This window comes from Dipodomys merriami, unplaced genomic scaffold, assembly GCF_024711535.1.
Source record: "Dipodomys merriami isolate MVZ:Mamm:240054 unplaced genomic scaffold, mDipMer1.0.p SCAF_574, whole genome shotgun sequence".
NCBI classification, from domain to species: Eukaryota; Metazoa; Chordata; class Mammalia; order Rodentia; family Heteromyidae; genus Dipodomys; species Dipodomys merriami.
Window position 1 is genome coordinate 623,876 of NW_027206151.1, and position 21,111 is coordinate 644,986.

At 48.8% G+C, this 21,111-nt stretch overlaps 1 protein-coding gene across 1 annotated transcript; it reads right to left on the minus strand.

Annotated features, from left to right (window-relative positions):
• Nucleotides 1-11,547: 11,547 nt before the first annotated feature.
• LOC138812988 (synaptonemal complex central element protein 1-like) lies at nucleotides 11,548-18,988 on the minus strand. Its single transcript, XM_070001227.1, has 12 exons — nucleotides 18,872-18,988; nucleotides 15,300-15,359; nucleotides 14,870-14,944; nucleotides 14,220-14,267; nucleotides 13,920-13,974; nucleotides 13,665-13,754; nucleotides 13,405-13,468; nucleotides 12,694-12,760; nucleotides 12,495-12,618; nucleotides 12,317-12,427; nucleotides 12,113-12,201; nucleotides 11,548-11,883 (listed from the first exon to the last, which is right to left on the minus strand). The coding sequence occupies exons 1-12, from the start codon at nucleotides 18,948-18,950 to the stop codon at nucleotides 11,873-11,875; spliced, it is 873 nt and encodes a 290-aa protein (XP_069857328.1). The 5' UTR covers nucleotides 18,951-18,988; the 3' UTR covers nucleotides 11,548-11,872.
• Nucleotides 18,989-21,111: the final 2,123 nt, after the last annotated feature.

Consider the following 21,111-nt stretch of genomic DNA (forward strand, 5'->3'; position numbering starts at 1 on the left):
TCCAGCTCATCCTCCCGGGACACTACTGAGGCTCAGAGCTGACAGACAGGCTGAAGGGACAGTCACTCCACAGAAAGCCCTTGCATTTGTCACCATCATATGTCCACAGCACAAGACTGCTTTCTGAAGAGTGTGTATCAAAATGTATTTTAATTTGTTTTGGGTCAGGAAAGTATCAGCTTAATAGATTCTAAGTAATGAGGGGAAATGCTGGGGTGGGTGTGGGAGCCTTTGGGGCCCCTGTCTAACCGAACGAAGTGTCTTTAAGCACTAGTCCTCTGAGGCTGACATCCTGGTCAGCTGCTTCCTCAGTGGTTTCCTGAGCCTGGGTTGTGACAGGCCTGCTGTCTCCACAAGGGAGGAGCACTAACCCCAGAGTTGATGTCACTTTGGAAATAAGTCTTCCTTAAGAAACTATCTACTGCTACCAACTGCATTTTCCAAAGTAAGGACAATAAAGCGTCAATAGAAAGGGTATGGGTAACGGAAGGAGAAATGGCGGTTGAATTGGAATGGGATGCTCGATTCAGCTCTCAGCAGAGACATTCAAGTCCTGTTTCCAGGCCACGCTCTGTCTCAGGCTTGACTTGTAGGAGCACATGCAAGTGACCAAGACTGTGGCTCCCGCATTTCATTGCTGTTAAGGGTCTTCCTGGATACTCATGAAATCACACAGGGCAGTCTGATTATTCTCTCCTCTCCCTACTTTTGGCTGGTGGATGATGCTATAAACCTGTAGATACCCCGTGTGACATGTATTTACTGGTCACTCCAGTGGGCCAGGCCTTGCTTCCTTCTGGTTCTGTACTGTAGCAGCAGTGTCTAGTAGGGAAGACCACAGTGTCAGGCCTGCTGAGTAGACTCAGTGCCCTCTTTGGAGGAGGAAGAACATGACCTAGAGCTCTGAGGGCTGAACAAGACAAGAGTGCCATTGTGCTTTGCTGCACCACAGTTATCCAGGCATAGAAGATGTCCAAGACAGGCTGCTCCCTCATATGCTCTGTTCCCCAGTAGTTACAGCCACAGATGCCCAGAAGATCCACTCCTTGGAAGCTATCTAGCTATCATTAAGCATACTCCAAGCCAGCTGGGCGCCTGTGGCTCATGCCATAGCTAGCTACTCAGGATGCTGAGATCTGAGGATTGTGGATCAAAGCCAGCCTGGGCAGGAAAGTCTGTGAGACTCTTATCTCCAATAAACCACTAGAAACCTGGAAATGGCACTGTGGCTCAAGTGGTAGAGCACTCGCCTTGAGCTGAAGAGCTCAGGGACATTGCTTATGCCCAGAGTTCAAGCTCTCAGACTGACAAAAAAAAAAAAAAAAAAAGAATACTGTAAGCCAGGGTCCAGTGGCTCAATCCTGTACTCCTAGCTACTCAGGAGGCAGAGATCTGAGGATCACTGTTCCAAGTCAGCACTCGCAGAAATCTCTATGACACTCTTCTCCAATTAACCACCAGAAATCCAGAAATGGCACTGTGGTTCAAGTGGTAGAGTGCTTGCCTTGAGCTGAAGAGCTGAGGGACAGTGCCCAGGCCCAGAGTTCTAGTCCCTCAAGTGACCAAAAAAAAAAAAATACTGCAACAACTTCAGGACTTTGGACAGTATTTAATGGCTTCCATTCTCGGGACCAGCCCACTCTCTCACCATATTTTCTCTTCTTTATTAGCATTATTGAAGTGTGATTTATATATCATAAAATATAATCCATTTTATACCTTTAATGAGAGAAACTTCCCAGGTATACCTTCATGAAGATGCCCCCACAGTGGCCTTTTCCAGTGGAACATTTCCAGGACCTCAGAGTTTGCTTCATACCTGTTACAGGTGGGATGTAAACCCCATCCTCAAGCCTTGGTCACAGCTTGATCTGTGTTCTGGAAGGCTGTGGAGCAAATGGGCAGGAAAGATGGCGCTGGGAGGGGGTTGAGTGGGCAGAGCCTAATTTACTATAGAGCACATGGCCAGCCAAGATGGCTCTGGGAGTGAGTAGAGTGGGCAGACCCCAATTGATCTTCCGATCAGTACCTAACCAGCCCGTGAAGGCTCAGGTGAATGATAGGGTGTGACCTTGACAGTGATTGGTTCCTCTTCCTCCTTTACCATACCACCCACCCTTTTTGTCTTTAAAAGGGGCTGCTCTCTGTTAATAAACAAGTTTTTCTACCTGCTGGATTTGGCTCCCCGCTGTGTCTGATTGTCCCCTGGGCTGAGGGAGGCTAGGGAACGGGCGAGCGCCACACTTACCTTTCCTCGGACCCCGTCTGTCTTTTGTGGGACAGACGAAGACCCAACAGAAGGCCCATGGTCCTGGATGCTACTCAAACAAAGCTAGTGATTTTCCATATGGAATGGCTTTTGCTTGTAAGAGAGATGGAAGGAATTACAGTTCAAGGGCCATCTGGATAAAAAGTTTGTCAGACTCTATTCCCACCAAGGGCGGTGCTCTGTGGCACATGGCTATTATCCCAACAATATGGGGAAACACGAGTAGGAAGTCTGTGGTCCAGAACAGCCTGGACATGCAGCAAGACCCTATTTCAAAAATAAGAAATTACAAAGGACGGTAGAATGGCTCAAGCCGTAGTGCCTGCTTAGTAAGCAGTATGAGTCCTTGAGTCCAGACCTCAGTACTGCCCGGGCTGGTTGAAGACAAGTTGTTGGGGTGAGGAAAAGACAGCCTTTGGAAAGCTAGCAAACCAAAGGAGATGAGGCCATTTCTGGCAAAGACCTTCCTGCCGTGGAGTTTCTGGTTTAGGGCTCTCTGGGGTGTGTGGGCACATCATACAGGCAGTCACCAGGGCAGTTTCAGATGTCAGGTGGTTGCTCCTCAGATGCATGGTCTGCTGCTCTCTGTCTGCCACCGCATCTTCTGCATCTGTAAAGCTCAAGAGAAGTTACTGATTATAGGGTCTTACGACTCTTGTCATTTTAGTTCTTGTTCCTAGGAATAGTTAATTCTGTAACCATTAGTAACTGAAAAAGCATCTTTCCCCCAGAGAACATGGGACAATAGCAAACAGCTAATTTCCCCCTAGAGAACAGGAACAGTAGCAAAGAACTGGGTTTCCCCAGTGTTGGGTCTTCGTCCGTCCCACAAAAGACGGACGGGGTCCGAGGAAAGGTAAGTGCGGCGCTCGCCCGTTTCCTAGCCTCCCTCAGCCCAGGAGACAATCAGACAAAGCGGGGAGCCAAATCCAGTAGGTAGAAAAACTCGTTTATTAACAGAGAGCAGCCCCTTTTAAAGACAAAAAGGGTGGGTGGTATGGTAAGGGAGGAAGTGGAACCAATCACTGTCAAGGACACACCCTATCATTCACCTGAGCCTTCACGGGCTGGTTAGGTACTGATCAGGAGAGCAATTGGGGTCTGCCCACTCTACCCTCTCCCAGAGCCATCTTGGCTGGCCATGTGCTCCACAGATTCCCCCCCCTTTTTTTTGTTTTAATGACAGACCCACCTAGCACAGTAATAAACATCAGTCCCACCACAGTTAGAAATGTCCAAAGCAGTTCAATTAATTCCTGGGCACCTGGTGTCTTTTAAGTAAGCCAGTTCCTTGTACGTGCCTTTAAGCTAGCACAGGAGTCAAGATGACCTTTGAGCTTTACTGTCAGCTCCCAATTGCTCCCAACATCATCTCCCCCTGTCTTTGCTTAAAGAAGTGAACCCGCCTGTCTTAGGTTGGGTGGATCGCCTTGTCTGCCTTACCCGTCATCGGGAACTTCTTCAGAGCGAAGCTGAAGGCCCTGTCTTAGGTTGGTCAGACTGACACCCCCTCTTACCCGTCTCTGGCTGCGATTCCTCTCTGGGGGGGGGGGGAAATTCATTCATCTGGAGCTTGATAACTGGCTGGCTAAGCTCATAAGAGTTTTGCAGTGCACATATAACGCAAGGAAGGCATAGAAAAACCATCAGCAAAAGCATTCCCAGGCCAGGAAATGTCACCACTAGTCCTTTAACCTTAGTGAAGGATGGGATAGCAGTCTTTGCCACTTCAGAGTCCAGAGGTGGGGGACTGTTCTCATCCAGCTCTTTGCCTGTGGGGTTGGACAAAATCTAAGCTGAAAGCATAACAAAAGGTGGTTGTTTAACAATTAAGTATGAATTCAATGCTGCTATACAAGCAATTAGTACAAGAACAATTAAAGCAGGTAACATTAAAATAATTAACTCCTAAAAAATATTAAACAGTCCATAGGGTGGTGATCAAAATGAAGGTCAGGCCACCAGGTCGAAGGGACAGCTTCTCTTGTGGTGCTCCTGATGATTTCTGCATTGCCAGCGTTGATCACTGCCCAGGTCACTTGTTGAGGTTGATGCAGATGCAGATTCCATAGGGCCGTTCACAGGATCGGGAGAGTCAGGACAGCCAACAGCTGGAGTATCGCCATCTGCAATTGTTAGAGAACACAAGAGCTGCTCAAGGGCTGGTTGCCCTTGGGGATGGTTAATGATTGTCTTTCTGGCTTTTGTCTTTAGCTTATTCTTGGGCATCCTCCTGTATAGAGGAAATGGGTAAAAACTTAAGGTTCCTGGCAGGGATCCAAATGGGAGCAGACTCCCCTATGGGGAAAACGCATCCAAATTCCCTGCCCATAGTAACTAGGGGGTCAGGTCCTCTCCATTGTTGTGTCAGGGGGTCCTTCCACCTGACTTTTACTTGGGGCTTAGGGTTTAGTTGTCCCCAGTGCTTCTGAAATCTGGATTCAGTTGCCCCTTTTGAAAAATTTAAAACAAAGCTATCTGAAACTGTATATGGGGGCTAACTCCCCCTTTTTTGTTTTATAGGCTATCAGAATACAAATTAAAGGGTTTTTGAATGTCCTGAAGGGCCATAATTATGGCCAGCATTTCCTTATATTGTAATTGTTGGGACAGAAACCCATGGCAACAGCCAATTGATTTCCCCTGACTCTGAAGTTGGGATAAGGTCAGAGAGGCTGGAATATCCAGCAAAGGCTTAAGGGGGCTGGCCTGAGTCAAGGTAAGGTGGGTCCCGAGCACCTTAAAAGGAGCTACCTTTTGAATTTTATTAAGGGCTATGGTAAAACCCCCCATTTTTTAATATGTCCAGAACCTGGGCCAGAAGGCCCTCCAGGCAGCTTGGGTCTCGGTGCCCCAGAATTATATCGTCCATGTAGGCATAGGCAAGGGAGGTATCTGAACCCAGCACAGGCTCTAAAAGTGTGGCCAAGTATTGTTGGCAGAAGGCCAGGCTATTGGCCATACCCTGTGGCAGCACTGTCCATTCAAACCTCCGATCAGGCTGGGAAAAATTAAGAGAAGGTATAGAGAAAGCAAACTTCTCACAGTCATCTGGATGCAGAGGGATAGAGAAAAAACAATCTTTAATATCAATCACAACCAAGGTATATTCTGAAGGTATAGCAGGAGTCCAGGGCATGCCTCTTAGGGGCGTTCCTACTAGCTCCATCCTTTCATTTACCTTCCGTAGATCTTAGAGCATCCGCCAAGCCCCGGAGGCTTTTTGAATAACAAATACGGGTGTGTTCCAAGGACTTATAGAAGGGCAGATATGCCTGAGGCTTATCTGTTCCTCCACCAGAAGGTGGAGGGCTTCAAGTTTAGGTTTGGTCAATGGCCACTGCTCCACCCAGATTGGGCTTCCTGGCTTCCACCTAATGGGAGGTACTTGGGGGGCAGTGGCCTTTAGGATTGGGGGTGCACCCGAGCGGGTCCCCTATGTTCTTCTCTGTAATTATGAAAGTTAAAAAAATCCCCTTCCTTAACTCCCTCTCCATCCTGTTTAAGCCTTTGTGCTTCTTCCCCATCCAGGATATCATCATAGGATGCTCGATGATCCGTAGTGACCACGGCATCCATTTGTCTTAGCATATCTTGCCCTAGTAAATTGGCAGTGAGGTTCTTTGCCACTAAAGGGCATATCTTTCCCTGTTCTCCATCTGGGCTAGTCCATGCCATAAGGGCAACCGTTTCTTTGGTCTGGGAGTTGCCCCCTACCCCCAATATCGGGGGCCCAGGTGCAAGCTTCCAGTCCAAGGGCACTTCCTCCTCCCTGAGTATGGTTCGGTCTGCCCCAGTGTCAATTAAGCAGTGAAACCTCTTTCCGCCTATGAGAATACTCATTTTAGGGTGGAGTCCGTCCACCAGGGGGATGGTCCAATGGACCTGGGCTGCCCTGCCATGAGGCTGCCTGGGCCTCACAGCAGAGGGGGTTCCTCCTTGAGTTAATGGGGCTGGAGGATGCCCCTCCCCAAGTTTAAAGACTTCCCCTCTAAATCAAACTTGTATCCCTCCATGCCCCTGGGGCAGGATGTAGGGGGCGGTTTGCCCTCAGGCCGGTTGGTGGGGGGGATTGTTGTAAACAGTCCCTCTTAAAGCGCCCCTCCTGCCAGCATTTAAAACAAGTCCCTCTTCCCGTTAGTCTTGGGGTTTCTTGGCCCTGGGCTGCCAGCACCTGAGTAATAGCCTCAGGCATTGTAAACGCCAGAGCCTGTAAAGCTAAAGCTAGTGATTGGGACTGGTGATGTTGCATTCCCACATCCTGTGAGGCCACCACCCATCTGCTCAGGGAACTCTCTCTCAATCCCGCGGAGGCCTTGAGGTGGTCTGCATTCATCCCTTCCCAGACCAGCAGCTTAGTAATAGGTATCACTGGTTGAGCCTGCCGGTTACTCTCTGCCCTCACTCTGCATTCCTCCTTAAAGAAAGCACACCATTTAATAAACTGAGAACTAGTAAGAATGGCTTTGGCCACATCCTTCCAGTCCTTAGGGACACATGGGTGATAGGTAATGTCTTGTAATAGGGTCTGGGCCCAGGGAGAGTTTGGACCATCCTCCGCCACCGCCTTGCGGAGCTCTTTAAGATCCTTAGCTTCCCATGGATATCATTCCAAGGGCCTGTTAGCCCCTGATGCCACATTGACTGGATACGCTTGGGGAAGCGAATCCTGTGGCCGAGAGTCTGGGCTCTTGGGTGGCCCTTCCTTTCCAGAGGCCTCCGAGTAGGTTACTTTCCTGGCCCTTGGCCCCTCCAATGAAGGTTGGTAGGGGTCTGGGTCTTGCAAGTCCCTCTCGCAGGTCTCGTAGGGCGCCGTACCTCCCCTCCAATCAGGAGAATAGGGAGGGGGCCTAGGACCGTCAGTATCAGCTGGGTCAGAGGGGGTAATTTTTACCCCTGTTTTGATTTCTACTGTGCATGTCTCAGTGCGTTCTCGATCTGATTTGACCCTTTCCTTTTCCTTCTCATTTCCCAAGTCCTCCTGTACTCCTTTTAGGCCTAATGTTGCCGCCTCCTCCTTCTTCTGTGATATAGCATTACCCATATTTAGGGTTTCACTTACCCCGAGAGACTGCTTAGCCTCGGCCGGTATCTTTTCCTTTCGTGCCCCACGTTGGGTGCCAGATTTTGGGTCTTCGTCCGTCCCACAAAAGACGGACGAGGTCCGAGGAAAGGTAAGTGCGGCGCTCGCCCGTTTCCTAGCCTCCCTCAGCCCAGGAGACAATCAGACACAGCGGGGAGCCAAATCCAGCAGGTAGAAAAACTCGTTTATTAACAGAGAGCAGCCCCTTTTAAAGACAAAAAGGGTGGGTGGTATGGTAAAGGAGGAAGAGGAACCAATCACTGTCAAGGTCACACCCTATCATTCACCTGAGCCTTCACGGGCTGGTTAGGTACTGATCAGAAGATCAATTGGGGTCTGCCCACTCTACCCTCTCCCAGAGCCATCTTGGCTGGCCATGTGCTCCACACCCCAGTGCACAGCATTCCTGTGCACATAGGGGAGGTAGCGTTTGCTAGAGAGGAGTTTTTAACTGGTTCAGTGTCATGTCATAGATGATGGCCTCCAGGGACACAGTATGTCTGCAGTCAGATCATGAGTCAGTATGGCCTCAGTGTTCACATTTTCTACTGCAAGTAGCCCTTTCTGAGTGCCTGCAGCATGGCGAGCACCCACTTCAGACACCACAATCACTGTCTTCTGACTGCAGTCTACATAGCCCTGGCACCATGCTTATACCCACTGGAACCCTCTTTTTCCCTCTCTCTCTGTAGCCTTCTTACATTTTCCCCTAAATGTATTGATTTGCCTGGAGTTTGAGCGTGGAGGAGATCATCAGCAAGCCTGAAGGCTTATAATCATGATGTAGGATGGAAGATCAGTCTCAGTTTGGTAATAAATGCTGGCAATCTGTGTCAGCTGATCAAACTCTCTTTGTGTATGTCTTCTCTAAAATGAGGATGATAGTCTTTCACTCCTTTTTGGTAGTTTTGTGAAGATTTTTATTATTGTCCACTGGTTGTAGAAGGAGTTTCCATCTTGATACATCCAAATATGTTTATTTCCTCTTGATCATACCCACCCCCTATAATTCTCCCTTATAAACTCTCCTCCCTTCTCACATTGGTGTATGGTATCATTTACTTCTGCGGTTTGTTTGCAGATTTTTCATCTGGATGACCTATCTAATGAGGAAAGCAAGATAATAGTCTCCTACCATCACTGTCTTGAGAGCTATCTGGGCTTTTAAATCCAGTAATGTCCATCTGATGACGTGGAATGCACCAACATTTGGTGCATGTATGTTACTAGTTATTGTCTCTTGATCGATATCTTTTTTTTCCTTCACCATAAGCCAATGTGGTCTTTGGTCAGTAAGATGTGCTTCTTGTAGGCAAGTGGTCAGGTCTTGCTTTTTATTCCTGCTTATCATTCTGCCTTTTGCTTGGAGAATTAAGACTCTTAATATTGTGTTATTACTGAAAGGTATGAATTGATCTTTGCCATTTTATTGTTCATATGCGAAAGTTTAGCATACATTGTCCACAGCCAGTTTCCTGTATATACTAAGCTATTCTGCAACTTGAGTCACAGAAATTGAATTGTTCCTTTTTTATTGTTAGTTTGTTGACCAGTGGTGCTTTTAATTTATTTTAGTTACTAAAGATATATAGCACATTTCATATTTACTGAACATTTGGAAGTTTCCTGTATGAGGCAGATATTAGTTTCTTGACTTCCTTCCTGATGGGTTATCTTTTCCTATTAAAAATATCCAGTTAGCTATGTGCTGGTGGCTCACTCCTGTAATCCTAGTTACTCAGGAGACTGAGTCCTAGGATCACGGCTCAAAGATAGCCTTGGCAGGAAAGTCTGTGAGACTTTTAACCACCAGAAAATTGAAGTGGCACTGTGGCTCAAAGTGGCAGAGCACTGCCCTTGAGCACAGAAGCTCAGGTACAGCACTAGGCCCTGAGTTCAAACCCCACAACCAACAAAAAAAGTATCAAATTATATGTGAGGATATAATGTTCTCTATATTTTTGCTTATCTTTGTTTCCTGAATGACATCATTTAATGACTATAATTTTTATTTTAATATTTTTATTTAAAATTTTATATTTTAAATCTTAATATAATTTTATAGAATATTCTAATTTTACCCAATTTACAAATAGTTCATTTTCATAGTTTTGATACACTTTAAGAGAATCTGAGACTTTTGTTGTTTTTATGTTTAGATGTTTATTTTCCTCGGTGGTGACATTGACTAGGATCTAGAAAGGGCACAATAGCATGCATTTGTCACATAGATACCAAAGTGTCCAACACTTGCTTTATTTCATTAGAATTTCTTTTTTTGGGCTTAGTAGTTCAATCTCCTATTCTCAAGTGCCCAGAATGCAAGGTTTTCTTAATCTCTCTCTCTCTCTCTCTCTCTCTCTCTCTCTCCCTCTCTCTCTCTCTCTCTCTCTCTCTCTCTCTCTCTCTCTCTCTCTCTCTCTCGCTCGCTCGCTCGCTCGCTCACTCGCTCTCTCTCTCCCTCTTTAGTTCCACTGGCCTATTTGTCTAATTTCCAGTCCTACACTATTTGATTATGATTAGCTTATAACATATTTTTTAGAATTATATAATATACATTTTCACCTAATTTGCCAGAGAGAGAATGAATATTTGTCTGTTATTTAGTGCTAGTCTTGGGGCTTGAACTCAGGACTGGGGCTCTGTCCTTGAGCTTTTTTTCCCTCCTGAAGACTAGAGCTCTATAACTTGAGCCACAGCTCCACTTCCATTTTTTTGGGGGGTGGTTAATTGGAGTTAAGAGTCTTACAGACTTTCCTGCCCAGGCTAGTTTTAAACCAAGATCCTCAGATCTTAGCCTCCTGAATAGCTAGGATTACAGTCATTAGCCACTGGCACTTGGCTCCAATATCTACTTTTGTTAATTCTCTGTATACTAATTTTATTAAGGTGTTCATTTTTCCTTATAACTTTCTTTTATACATTTAAGTTTTTCCAATTTACTAAGATTATTATTTTCTAATGAATTCTTATTTACTTATTTTTCGATTATATGTTTCAATATTGGCTTTAAAAATCATCCTAACAATTTTTTTTTGTGTTGCTGATGGTCAAACCTAGGACTTGCAAATGCTGGACAAATGCTCTACCACTAAGCAAAGTCACAGCCTCATACCTTTACTTTTACACCAATTCTATTGTGGTATATTCAACAAAAGTGCACTACATCTGAGCTGTGGTTCAAAATGGAAGAGTGCTCTTCATGAGCAAAAGAGCTCAGGGACAGAGCCTGGGCCCTGAGTTCAACCCCTATAACCAACTATAAAAAGGAAAAGGAAAAAGTATTATGGCTAGATACCAACAGCTCACCCTTTACTCCAAAATTTCCTCATAACCCATACAGATCTTCCTGTCTGCTACTTTTCATCCTTTAACTGATAAAATAACAGATACAAAACCTACCTTCCTTCCTTTCGTGTGGGTGTATGTATGCTGGTCCCTGGGCTTGAACTCAGGTCCTAACTTTTGTGCTCAAGGCTAGCAATCTGTCACTTGGACCACAGCTTTGTTTCAGGTTTTTTGTGTGGCTAGTTTAAGAGTCTCAGAGACATTCTTGCTTGGGTTGGCTTTGAACCACAATCCTCTGATCTCAGCCCCAGATGGGAGGGGATTGATTATAGGTGTGAGCCGTTGATATCTAGTCATAATATTTTTCCTTTTTTTTTTGTTGGTTGTAGGGCTTGAACTCAGGGCCTAGGCTCTGTCCCTGAGCTTTTTTGCTCATGGAGAGCATTATACCACTTTGAACCACAGCTCACTTCTTGTTTTTGAGTGGTTATTTGGAGATAAGTGTCTGTCTCATTGGAGACTTTTCTGCCTGAGCTGGCCTTGAACTGTGATCCTTAGATCTCAGCCTCCTGAGTAGCTAGGATTACAGGTGTGAACCATTGGCTCCCATCACATTACTTTTTTTTTTTCTCTCTCTCTTTTTTTTTTTTTATTTTTTGGTCCGGTCTTGGGGCCTGAACTCTGGGCCTGGGCTCTGTCCCTAAGCTCTTCAGCTCAAGGCCAGCGCTCTACCACTTGAGCCACAGCGCCACTTCTGTCTTTTTTCTTTTTGCTTATGTGGTGCTGAGGAATTGAACCCAGGTCCTCAGGCATGCAAGGCAAGCACTCTACCACTGAGCCACCTTCCCAGCCCATACATTACTTTTTCTTAATGAGAGTAGCTATATAGTATGCAACTCGCTGGCCTTGAATTCTAGATTTAGCTTCATTTTTTTGTGAGAATTTGAGTAATCTAGGTCTACATGAAGGAATTACATTATCACAGGGAGGGCTTCTCAGCCTTTGGAGAAGGCCCACATTTGTATCCCTCTGCCTGGGCCCCGTCACTCCCACCCATCTACCTAGCCCAGACTCAGCAGAGATAGCTGTACCAAAATTTATCTTTTATTTCATGTATCCCCATGAGATAAGATTGGTGTGGGACATGTCTTCATGGTATCACGGTTTGGGAGGGTATCAGGCCCTGCTTGATGAGTGGCTCCTGGTCTTTTTCCTCACAGACTTCTAGAGACTTAGGACTGGCCTGTGGGAGGAGGTCAGGGTGCAGGGTGAGTTTTCTTACACTCATGCCCAAAGCTAACCCTTCCCACCTTTCTCTGACCTGTGTCCAGTCCCCATCCTTAGCTGTGTCCCCTGCTGGAATGCTCTTGCTCAAGATCATCCTCTTAGAACCCTCAGTACCTTCCCGCTTCCCTTCCCTAGCCTCCCTCAGGAACTATCTCTGCTCCTGACCACCTAATGCCAGGACTCACCTACTTCCTTTTGCGAGGTGGCCCCTTCTTTCATGCTCTGGGATTGAGCAAGGATCTGAGGTCCATGCTTTTCCAAGTCCTCTTTCAGCCTAGTTAGGAAGTTGTTTCAAGAGGAACAGAATGATGTAAGAGAGGGGTGTGAGGAGAAGACAGCCCTCATCCTCCTTCCTGGGTTGGGGACGGTCAGAAGGGCTCCCTGCCCACCTCCACCGCTTCTGCTGCAGATGCTGGCACCTCTGCCACAGCTGCTGGTGTTGCTGGGCTGCAGCCCCCAGGAGCTCCTCAGCTTTCTGGTTCTCCTCCTTAAACAGTTCCCTGAGGGTAGGGTGGGGTTAGCATCAGCCACTCCCTCCTCTGGCCCCCGCCTTCCCTTGCGTCTTACACCACTGCTGCCACTTCCTGGCTTCGGAGGAAGAACCCCTCACTGAGGGTGGAGGGCCCCTCGGGACCACACAGGGAGAGCAGCCCTTGCTTCACGTCCTCCAGCTTCACCTCAACCAGCTTCTCTGCAGAAGGAAGGGGAGGTGAACACTGAGGGCAGGCAATGGCAGGGCTGGGTCGCCTTCCTGCCCTGGCCTTACCTTCCTTCAGCAGTTGCTCCTTGTTGCTGTCCAGGGCACAGATCTCCCTTGCTGGCTGCTCCGGATTCTGAGGAGGACAAAACCAAGGTCTGGCTACATCTCCTATCTCCCCCATATCTCAGAGAAGCTTGCCTGGACCTGGTCATTTGACCCCTCATATCTCATTTCCTAGTACCCTGGCTCCTCTCTGCACACCAGCCAAAGCCCAGCTTTTAGGGTCTTTTCTACTGGCCATTCCTATTCCCTGCCTGTTCCTGCCCCCTACCCCCCGCCCCGCCACGGACCTCTCGTGAGAAATAGCTGCTGTGGCAAGTATTTAGTCACAGAAGAGTCTAAAGCTCCTACAACTCTGGCTGTTGCCCCAGCATGGCACTGTAGCTTCCGTCTCCCTCCCCTCCCTGTGATGGCCTACTCACTAACCCTCTTCCCCACGGACATTGCTTCCCAAGGCAAACACTGGTCATCTGTTCCCTGCTGTCTCCCCTGTGCCTATGACGGTCCCATCATATCCAGGAGTGTTCTGGATAGGTGCTATCAGGGCTCCTCCTGACCACTGAATGGACACACAGGGCAGCAGGAGTAAAGGTGTTCAGACCAGCAATGTGGACACCAAACAGAGGAATGGATTTGGGGTGATAGTGGTGATAGGTGACTAAGGCTTGCAAATGGGCAATATGTGGGAGTTAGGAGGCATGAAGCTGAATGACTCACATGGAATTCCCAGGGGTCCTTGTGTTGGCCCATCAGAGTCTCCAGCTGCTGCTCAAAGTCCAACCTGGAGGCCAACCACACAGGCATGAGGCTATGAGCCGGCAGCCTGGCCTGGGCCGGGCATCGTAGGGACCTTACTCATACTCTTCTCCATGAGGAGCACCTTCACCCCCTTGGCCCTCCAGGGCTCAGTTAGACTAGCTCCTCTCACACATCCTCAATATGATCTGATGCCCCCAGCCTCATGTACTGGAGTTTACCTCAGCTGCCTCTGTTTATTCTTCTCTTCCTCAATCTGGGAGTTCAGAGAAGAAATCCTCTCCTGGCACTCTTGCAACAGGGTGTGCTTCCTGGAAAGAAAGGCAATCCTCAGCCATTCTCTGACTCTCCTGGAACGGAGCTAGTAGTTTCCCCTCTGTTTAGATCCATATCTGTAACATGGTGGGAGGGGGGTTAGGATGACCTACTCCTGTGTTGTGAAGATTTGGGAGATCAATAGGGTCATAGTCTCTTACCTCTGGGCCTCATTTTCCTTTTCTTGGCAATGCAGTTGATGGATTCTCGGGGTTTCTATAGAGAGCAATAGGGTCCTGTAAGTGCCTGACAAGGCATCCACTCTGAGAAGACAGAACAGGTTCAGATTCTGTCAGACTGTGGATATCTTTCTGGGCTTTGACATTTCCCAGTCTGGTGTAAGCCATGGAGCCATGGAGGGATGCAACCTCAGGAGGTTTCAAGGCCTTTCTCAACTACAGAAACAAGGGCTTTCTGCAGGATCAATTGCAACAGTCTGAAGATGGAGGAGCTCAAAATACCTTGCTTTTTCCTGAAGATCTCCTTTAGTCGTACTTTCTCTTCATGTACTGAAAAACATAATGAATATTTACTTATCAGAGATCACCTAGACACTGTCAGGGATAGTCACAGGAGACTAGGTACATCCCTGACTCTAAACCAAACGTGGACCCCTCTAGGTGAGCCTCCTCACCTTGATACTCATACTCCCTTGTAATCACAAACAACCTTTACATTTGTAACATGTGTGCAAGGGTCCTGTGTGATGCCCATTAGGGCTTGAAAACAATAGCCATCAGAAAGTGGTGTCTTTATGTAGGGTGACTGGGAAGGCATTGGTGGTGTCTATATGTAGGATGATTGGAGGAGGCCTTTGGTGGTGTCTTTATGTAGGGTGACTGGGGAAGGCATCTATGAGAAGGGGATATCTCAGCTCAGCGACAAATAGTGTTCTGAGAAAAGAGGAATGAGTTATTTAAGAGAAAAGGAGCATGAGTGTATTCGGAGGGCATTTCCAGACCCCCACCACTAGAAGATCCAGGGATGGGGAGAACAGGAGGCTAGAGAGATGGCAGGCCCCTTGACCGTGAAGATGCTCAGTGTCTGGAATATTGGGTCAGGAAAAGCTGGAGACACTGTGGGGACCTCTAGTGGGCCGCAGCCAACTTACACGCGTCCAGTTCCTTCTGCAGCGCGTCCCAGACAGTTCTTGGCTCTCCCAGCTCTTCACCGGCTTTCCTTTTTGCTTATCAAAGAGTAGAACAGACATTGTGTGAGTGAAGTCTCTAGCTGCATTACTATCTTTCAAAACTGCGATTTCACATTTTTTTTCAAGCAAACCTGGAGTTTCTCAGAGTCCCAGGATCTTCCTGTTGGGTCCAAGTGGTATCAAGGCCAGGCTCATGACATAAAACTATAGTGGCACTTTCATGCAGAAGGGCAGCCCTGCACTTATACTGTGCATATTTTGTGGCCTGCTATTACTATTCTGTAATTTTGAGGATATTTTTGACCAAGGGCTCCTGTATTTTCACTTTGCATTGGACCTAAAGCAAAGCACACAAGTGATCCTAAATAGCAGCCAAGGTCTCTGAGCTCACCTTGCTGAACTTCATTAACTCGGTTAATCAGGACCTCAATCCGTGGCACCAGAGTTCCCACTGCAGAGAGGAAGAGAGGTTGAAACGGCAACACAACAGTCTGTATCTCTGCAGCTATCACTCCACACAAATCCACTGAGCATCTCCTGTATACAGGGGCTACATCATGGGCTCACACTAGGGACTAATGAGTCAAGCGGTGGTAACTTCATTCAAGAGAAATAAAGTGGGGCAAAGTTTCGAGAGTGAAGGAGTAGGACCTGATTCTTGGGTATGGAAAAGTGTCTTGTAGGTCTCCTCTCAAGTGAGTACTGCAGGCTCTGCAGCTCTCTGGGTGAAAGTGGGGCAGTCAGTACAGAGGCCTGCCCTGGTGTGGGGTCTAAGGGTACTGTGCAAGCCAAGTGGGGTGGCCAGCAGGAGGCTTGGGACAGGATTTGGGGAAAATATCTTTTCTTCTGTTTGCTTATATTTTTTGTAATTTTGAATCACCACTATTTTTGGCTAAAAGAATTAAAATGTAAAAGAAAGTGAAAGTTGAGGGAATAGGTTCCTGAGTTTCTGACTTGTGGGGGCTGGAATGGAATCTACACCTGCCTAACCCAAAACTTCAGCAAGCCGCAAACACAGAGGAAACCCAAGACCCTTCTGCAACTTTTTCACCATTTTGGCCAAGTCTTCAATTTTCTGTGTGTGTCTTGCCCTGTGGAGCAAAACCAAGCATTTCAAAACCCAATAGGATGAAATGCCAGGGGAAGGATTCAACATCCCAGCTGGATCTGGGATGAGTTGAAGGCATTATTCTGGTTAGAGTAGCGCCTTTAATCTTTAATGTGTAAGAGATAAGTTTGGCCCCTTCCTGGCCAGCCTTTCCCTATGTTTTGCAATGACACCACAGATATGCCCTTCATAAAACTCAAAGCAATGGTAGGGGCTGTGGTCCAACTGGAATCAGCATTCACAAAGTTATGACGTATTCAAACAAGTTGCTTTCCTTTAAGCCTTCAACCCTAGCTGTAGGACACTAAGGCAGGAGGATGGAGAGGAGCAGGAAGAGCCAATGTGGTGAGACTCAGTCTCAAAAATACTAATTATTTGAGATGTAGCTCAGCAAAGCACAGACCTTGCCTAGCATGTTCAAGGCCCTAGGTTCCATCAACTAGCATGGAAAGAAAAAAGAGGGTATTAAAAAAATTGAAAATGAGTTGAAAGTCACTGTACTGGCAGGTGACATTATCAGTGAGGAAGCTCTACAAAGTTTACAAAAGTTCTAAAAAAACACAAGGGGCTGGGAAGGTGGCTCAGTGGTAGAGCGCTTGCCTTGCAAGCACGAGGCCCTGGGTTCAATTCCTCAGCACCAATAAGCAGAAAATCCAGAAGTGGCACTGTGGCTCATGGTAGATCACTCACCTTGAGTTGAAGAGCTGAGGGACAGCACCCAGCTCAGGGTTCAGGGCCCACAATTGACAAAATAAATAAATAAATAAATAATAAATAAGTAAATAATAAAAAACATAAGAACTAGCAACAATATGTAATCAATTGTAGTTAATACAAATAGCTTTCCTATGTATAACCAATGCTAACTATGAAGCCTCTATTTAAGGTATTTCATAGTAACATTCTCTAGTCACTACATGCACCTATTTTAACTCACTAATGAATTAATAGATGTAGGAAATTACTTACAATATTAACATTATGATAATGTAAAGACATTTTGAGCCACTTGATATAAGAAGACATTATCTCTGGGTGCCTGTAGCTCACACCTGTAATCCTAGCTACTCAGGAGATGGAGATCTGAGGATCGTGGTTCAAAGCCAGCCTGTGCAAGAAAGTCAATGAGACTCTTTTTTTTTTTTTTTTTGGTCCGGTCGTGGGGCCTGAACTCTGGGCCTAGGCGCTGTCCCTCAGCTCTTCAGCTCAAGGCTAGCACTCTACCACTTGAGCCACAGCGCCACTTACAGCTTTTTTCTTTTTGCTTATGTGGTGCTGAGGAATCGAACCCAGGGCTTCAGGCATGCAAGGCAAGCGCTCTACCACTGAGCCACCTTCCCAGCCCAGTCAATGAGACTCTTATCTCCAATTAACCAACAAAAGTCAGAAGTGGAGTGCAGCTCAAGTGGTGGAGTGCTGGCTTCAGCACAAAAGCTCAAAGACCAGGCAAAGTTCAAGCCCCAGGACGGGCGCGCGCGCACACACACACACACACACACACACACACACACACACACACACAAAGACACTATCAGCTATTAAAAACCTGCTGAAAATGATAATGATGTTTATTAAAGCTTATGATCTAAATTCTAAATTCAGGGGATATTCACGGATAAAACAACATAGTGAATGGCACATGAGGGTGTATTTACCAACATCAAAACAGAGACATCACATAAAGACAACTGTTTAACAAATAAATTTGAAGGGGAAAGGGAGGAAGAAAAGAAGGTACCCAAAGGAACAAGGTGCCTTAGAAATATAAGCAATCTCTGCAATTGTGTGGTGATGGAGAGAAAAAAAAAGTATAACTTCCCATCACAACAAAATTTGGAAACTGGCTAGATATTTGATGAAATAAAGGAATTACTGCTGCTACTACATCAAAGTGGTAATGGTATCACTTTTCTGAAGAGAACTTACCTTTAGAGACATATATGGAAATATTTATGGATAATTATGATGTCTGAACTGCTTTATAATGAAATAGGAGAGTAAATGGTAAAGAATAAAAAGATTTGTCAGTGGTCAAGAACTATGAAAACTGGACCACTCATAGCTTGTTTTCTATTTTGCATATGCTTAAATATTTGGAAGGTCCCTGTCAATGGCGAGAAGGAAAATCATCTTCCTACAAAACAGAGAACAGAGGTGCTGCTAGCTGGCCATCCCTGCTGGGGCGTGCAAACTGAGGGACCTGCGTCGCTCCTGCTCGTGTCCTCTTTCTCCTTGCATGGCAGAAGCTGCGCCCTTTCCTCGGGGTTGGGTGAAGGTGGAAGGGGGGTCTTTTGCCCTGCAGGGCTCTGGTCTTGGTGCTTCTCTGGGGGAGGGGGCGATCTCCTTCCCTGCTGGACTCTGACCCTTGGTGACTCTCCAGAGTGGTCCCTCCTGACGGACTCATTGTCCCGGACACCTCCCTCCTGGAGGTCTCCTTCCCCGGGACGCGCTGTCCAGGACGCCCCCCCCGACACCCCCCCCACGGTCTCCTTCCGGGACGCCCCCCCCCCCGACACCCCCCCCACGGTCTCCTTCCGGGACGCCCCCCCCCCCGACACCCCCCCCACGGTCTCCTTCCGGGACGCCCCCCCCCGACACCCCCCCTCTCCTTCCGGGACGCCCCCCCCGACACCCCCCCTCTCCTTCCGGGACGCCCCCCCCGACACCCCCCCCCCCCCGTCTCCTTCCGGGAGCGCACTGCCTCTGGTCTAGGGGACAAACGCAGACCAGCCCCGCACAGGGCGGCCAGGCCCCGCCGCCATGCGAGCCCCGTGCGCCCCGCGCCTCAGCGTGGCGGGGCCTCTGGGCCCCGGCAGCCCCATGCTCGTCCAGCCCGGGCCCAGCACGGCGGCTACCTCCGGGCCCCTCGGGCCCCTCGGGTGGGTCCGCAGCTCCCGTGAGCTCCCCGCTTGCCGGACTGGGCCTGGCCGCCATGTCCCCTCCAGGCGCGCGCGCACACGCGCTCGGCGGCGGTTGGCGCCGGCGGCCGGGTGAGGAGCTGCTGCGCAGGCGCCGTGGTCGGCGCTGCCGCGAGGCCTCGACCTCGGCTGGGCCGCGAGGCCTCGGCTGGGCCGCGGTGCGTGCGTCCGGAAAAGAGAAAAAGACCTGGAGTCCTGGACAGCGTCACGGTCTCAGCAGCCTCGGGGCCACGCCGCAGAAAGGTTAGCGCCGCAGCCAGCCCGGGAGCTCCGCCGAGTCGAAGACGGGAGAAGTCCCCCGGTGGCACCGTGGGGGCTGCTGGCAGGCCCCGAAGCCAGACTGCGGCTCTGAGAACCCAGCACTTCCAGCGGACGCAGCGAGCCGTGAGACGGCACTTGTGTTGTTAACGCTCTGGCGCACGCCCTGGTGCTGGGCCCACAGGCAAGCTTCCAGAGCTAGGTCTACAGTGTTTGAGGCTTAGGCCTTCAGCCTTGGCAACTCTGTGACGAAGGCCCACATCTTCTTTCTACCACCGCCACAGCCCTTGCCTCCATAGGCTCTCTGTAACTTTTCAGCTGGAGACTTCTAGAATTTTTCTTGCTGCCATCACTGTTGTTGGGGCAGCTGAAGCTGCTGTCACCTCTACTGTTGCTGCAGCTCTGCATCTGCTTCTGTCATCTTTTCACATTACTGGCACAGCCCCTTCCATGAATGATTAAAAGTAGAAAAAAAAGGGGGGGGACTGGGAAGGTGGCTCAGTGGTAGAGTGCTTGCCTTGCATGCCTGAGGCCCTGGGTTCAATTCCTCAGCACCACATAAGCAAAAAGAAAAAAGCTGGAAGTGGCGCTGTGGCTCAAGTGGTAGAGCGCTAGCCTTGAGCTGAAGAGCTGAGGGACAGTGCCCAGGCCCAGAGTTCAGGCCCCACGACCGGAACCCCCCCCCTGCCCCCCCAAAAAGACCGGTAGATACAGAAGCCTTTTGTAGGGTGCCTAATGTTTCAACACCTGGTGGTTCAAAAAGCGAGCCCAATAGCCTGCTTACATGGACAGAAAGGGAAGTGTGGCTCCCTTTCTGGCCTGGATGGAAATGGCTGCATTTCCATAAGTGAAGAGGATCATTTCCAGATGATCCATCCTAACCCCAATCCCAACCTGAACCCAACCCTAACGTCTAACCACCCTAAACCTAATCCTAAACCCTAACTTTAATATCAACCTTAATCTTAAACTAATTCTAAGAATTAAAGTCATTTGAGATTTCACCATGAAAATTTATGCTTGTGTCTCTAGCTTTTTTAGGCAATAAAAATAAAAATATTCACATCTTTTCTATTGAAGGTTTCAGGTCTGCCACTTACACAATAGGGATGTTATTTGCCCGTGGAAGCATAGATTTTGTTCTCCATAACGGCTCTTTGATGAGTGGATGAGTGACTGGGTGAGAGGACGGGGCCCTCAAACGCCCTTGGGGTAACGCAGCATCTCCCTAGTGACGGCCTCCCTCCCACATGCCGTTATGGCCCCCAGGTGCTGGCAGCATCGGGGGATGGCACTGTGGCCACCGTTTCGGGTGTCCGCGCTCTGCCGCACTTTGGTGCAGCCCTGGAGGCCAGGGCAGGGTCAGGGGTTGGTCCGCCAAGCCCTTTCTTCCTTCCCCTGATGACAGCCTGGCTGCCCAGGCCAGATGCGGGTCCTGTCCTCACTTGTTTTCCCGGCCGCCCTTGGTAGCCAGGGCTTTCCAGAAGTGGAAACACGTCCCTTTGCCCAGTAGAAGATGGCTGGAATGAGAAGGCCCCAGCTAGCACGTCCTGTATCTTTGCTAGCAGATGTGCGGCCACTGCCAACACGGCCACGCCCCCAACGCGGCCACGCCCCAACATGACCCCGCCCCAACGCGGCCACGCCCCAACATGACCCCGCCCCAACGCGGCCACGCCCCAACATGACCCCGCCCCCAACGCGGCCACGCCCCAACACGGCCACGCCCCCAACGCGGCCACGCCCCAACATGACCCCGCCCCCAACGTGGCTACGCCCCAACACGGCCACGCCCCCAACACTGCCACGCCCCAACATGACCCCGCCCCCAACGGGGCCACGCCCCAACATGACCCCGCCCCCAACGTGGCTACGCCCCCAGCGTGGCCGCCGCGGTTGCCATGGCCACGCCATGCTGC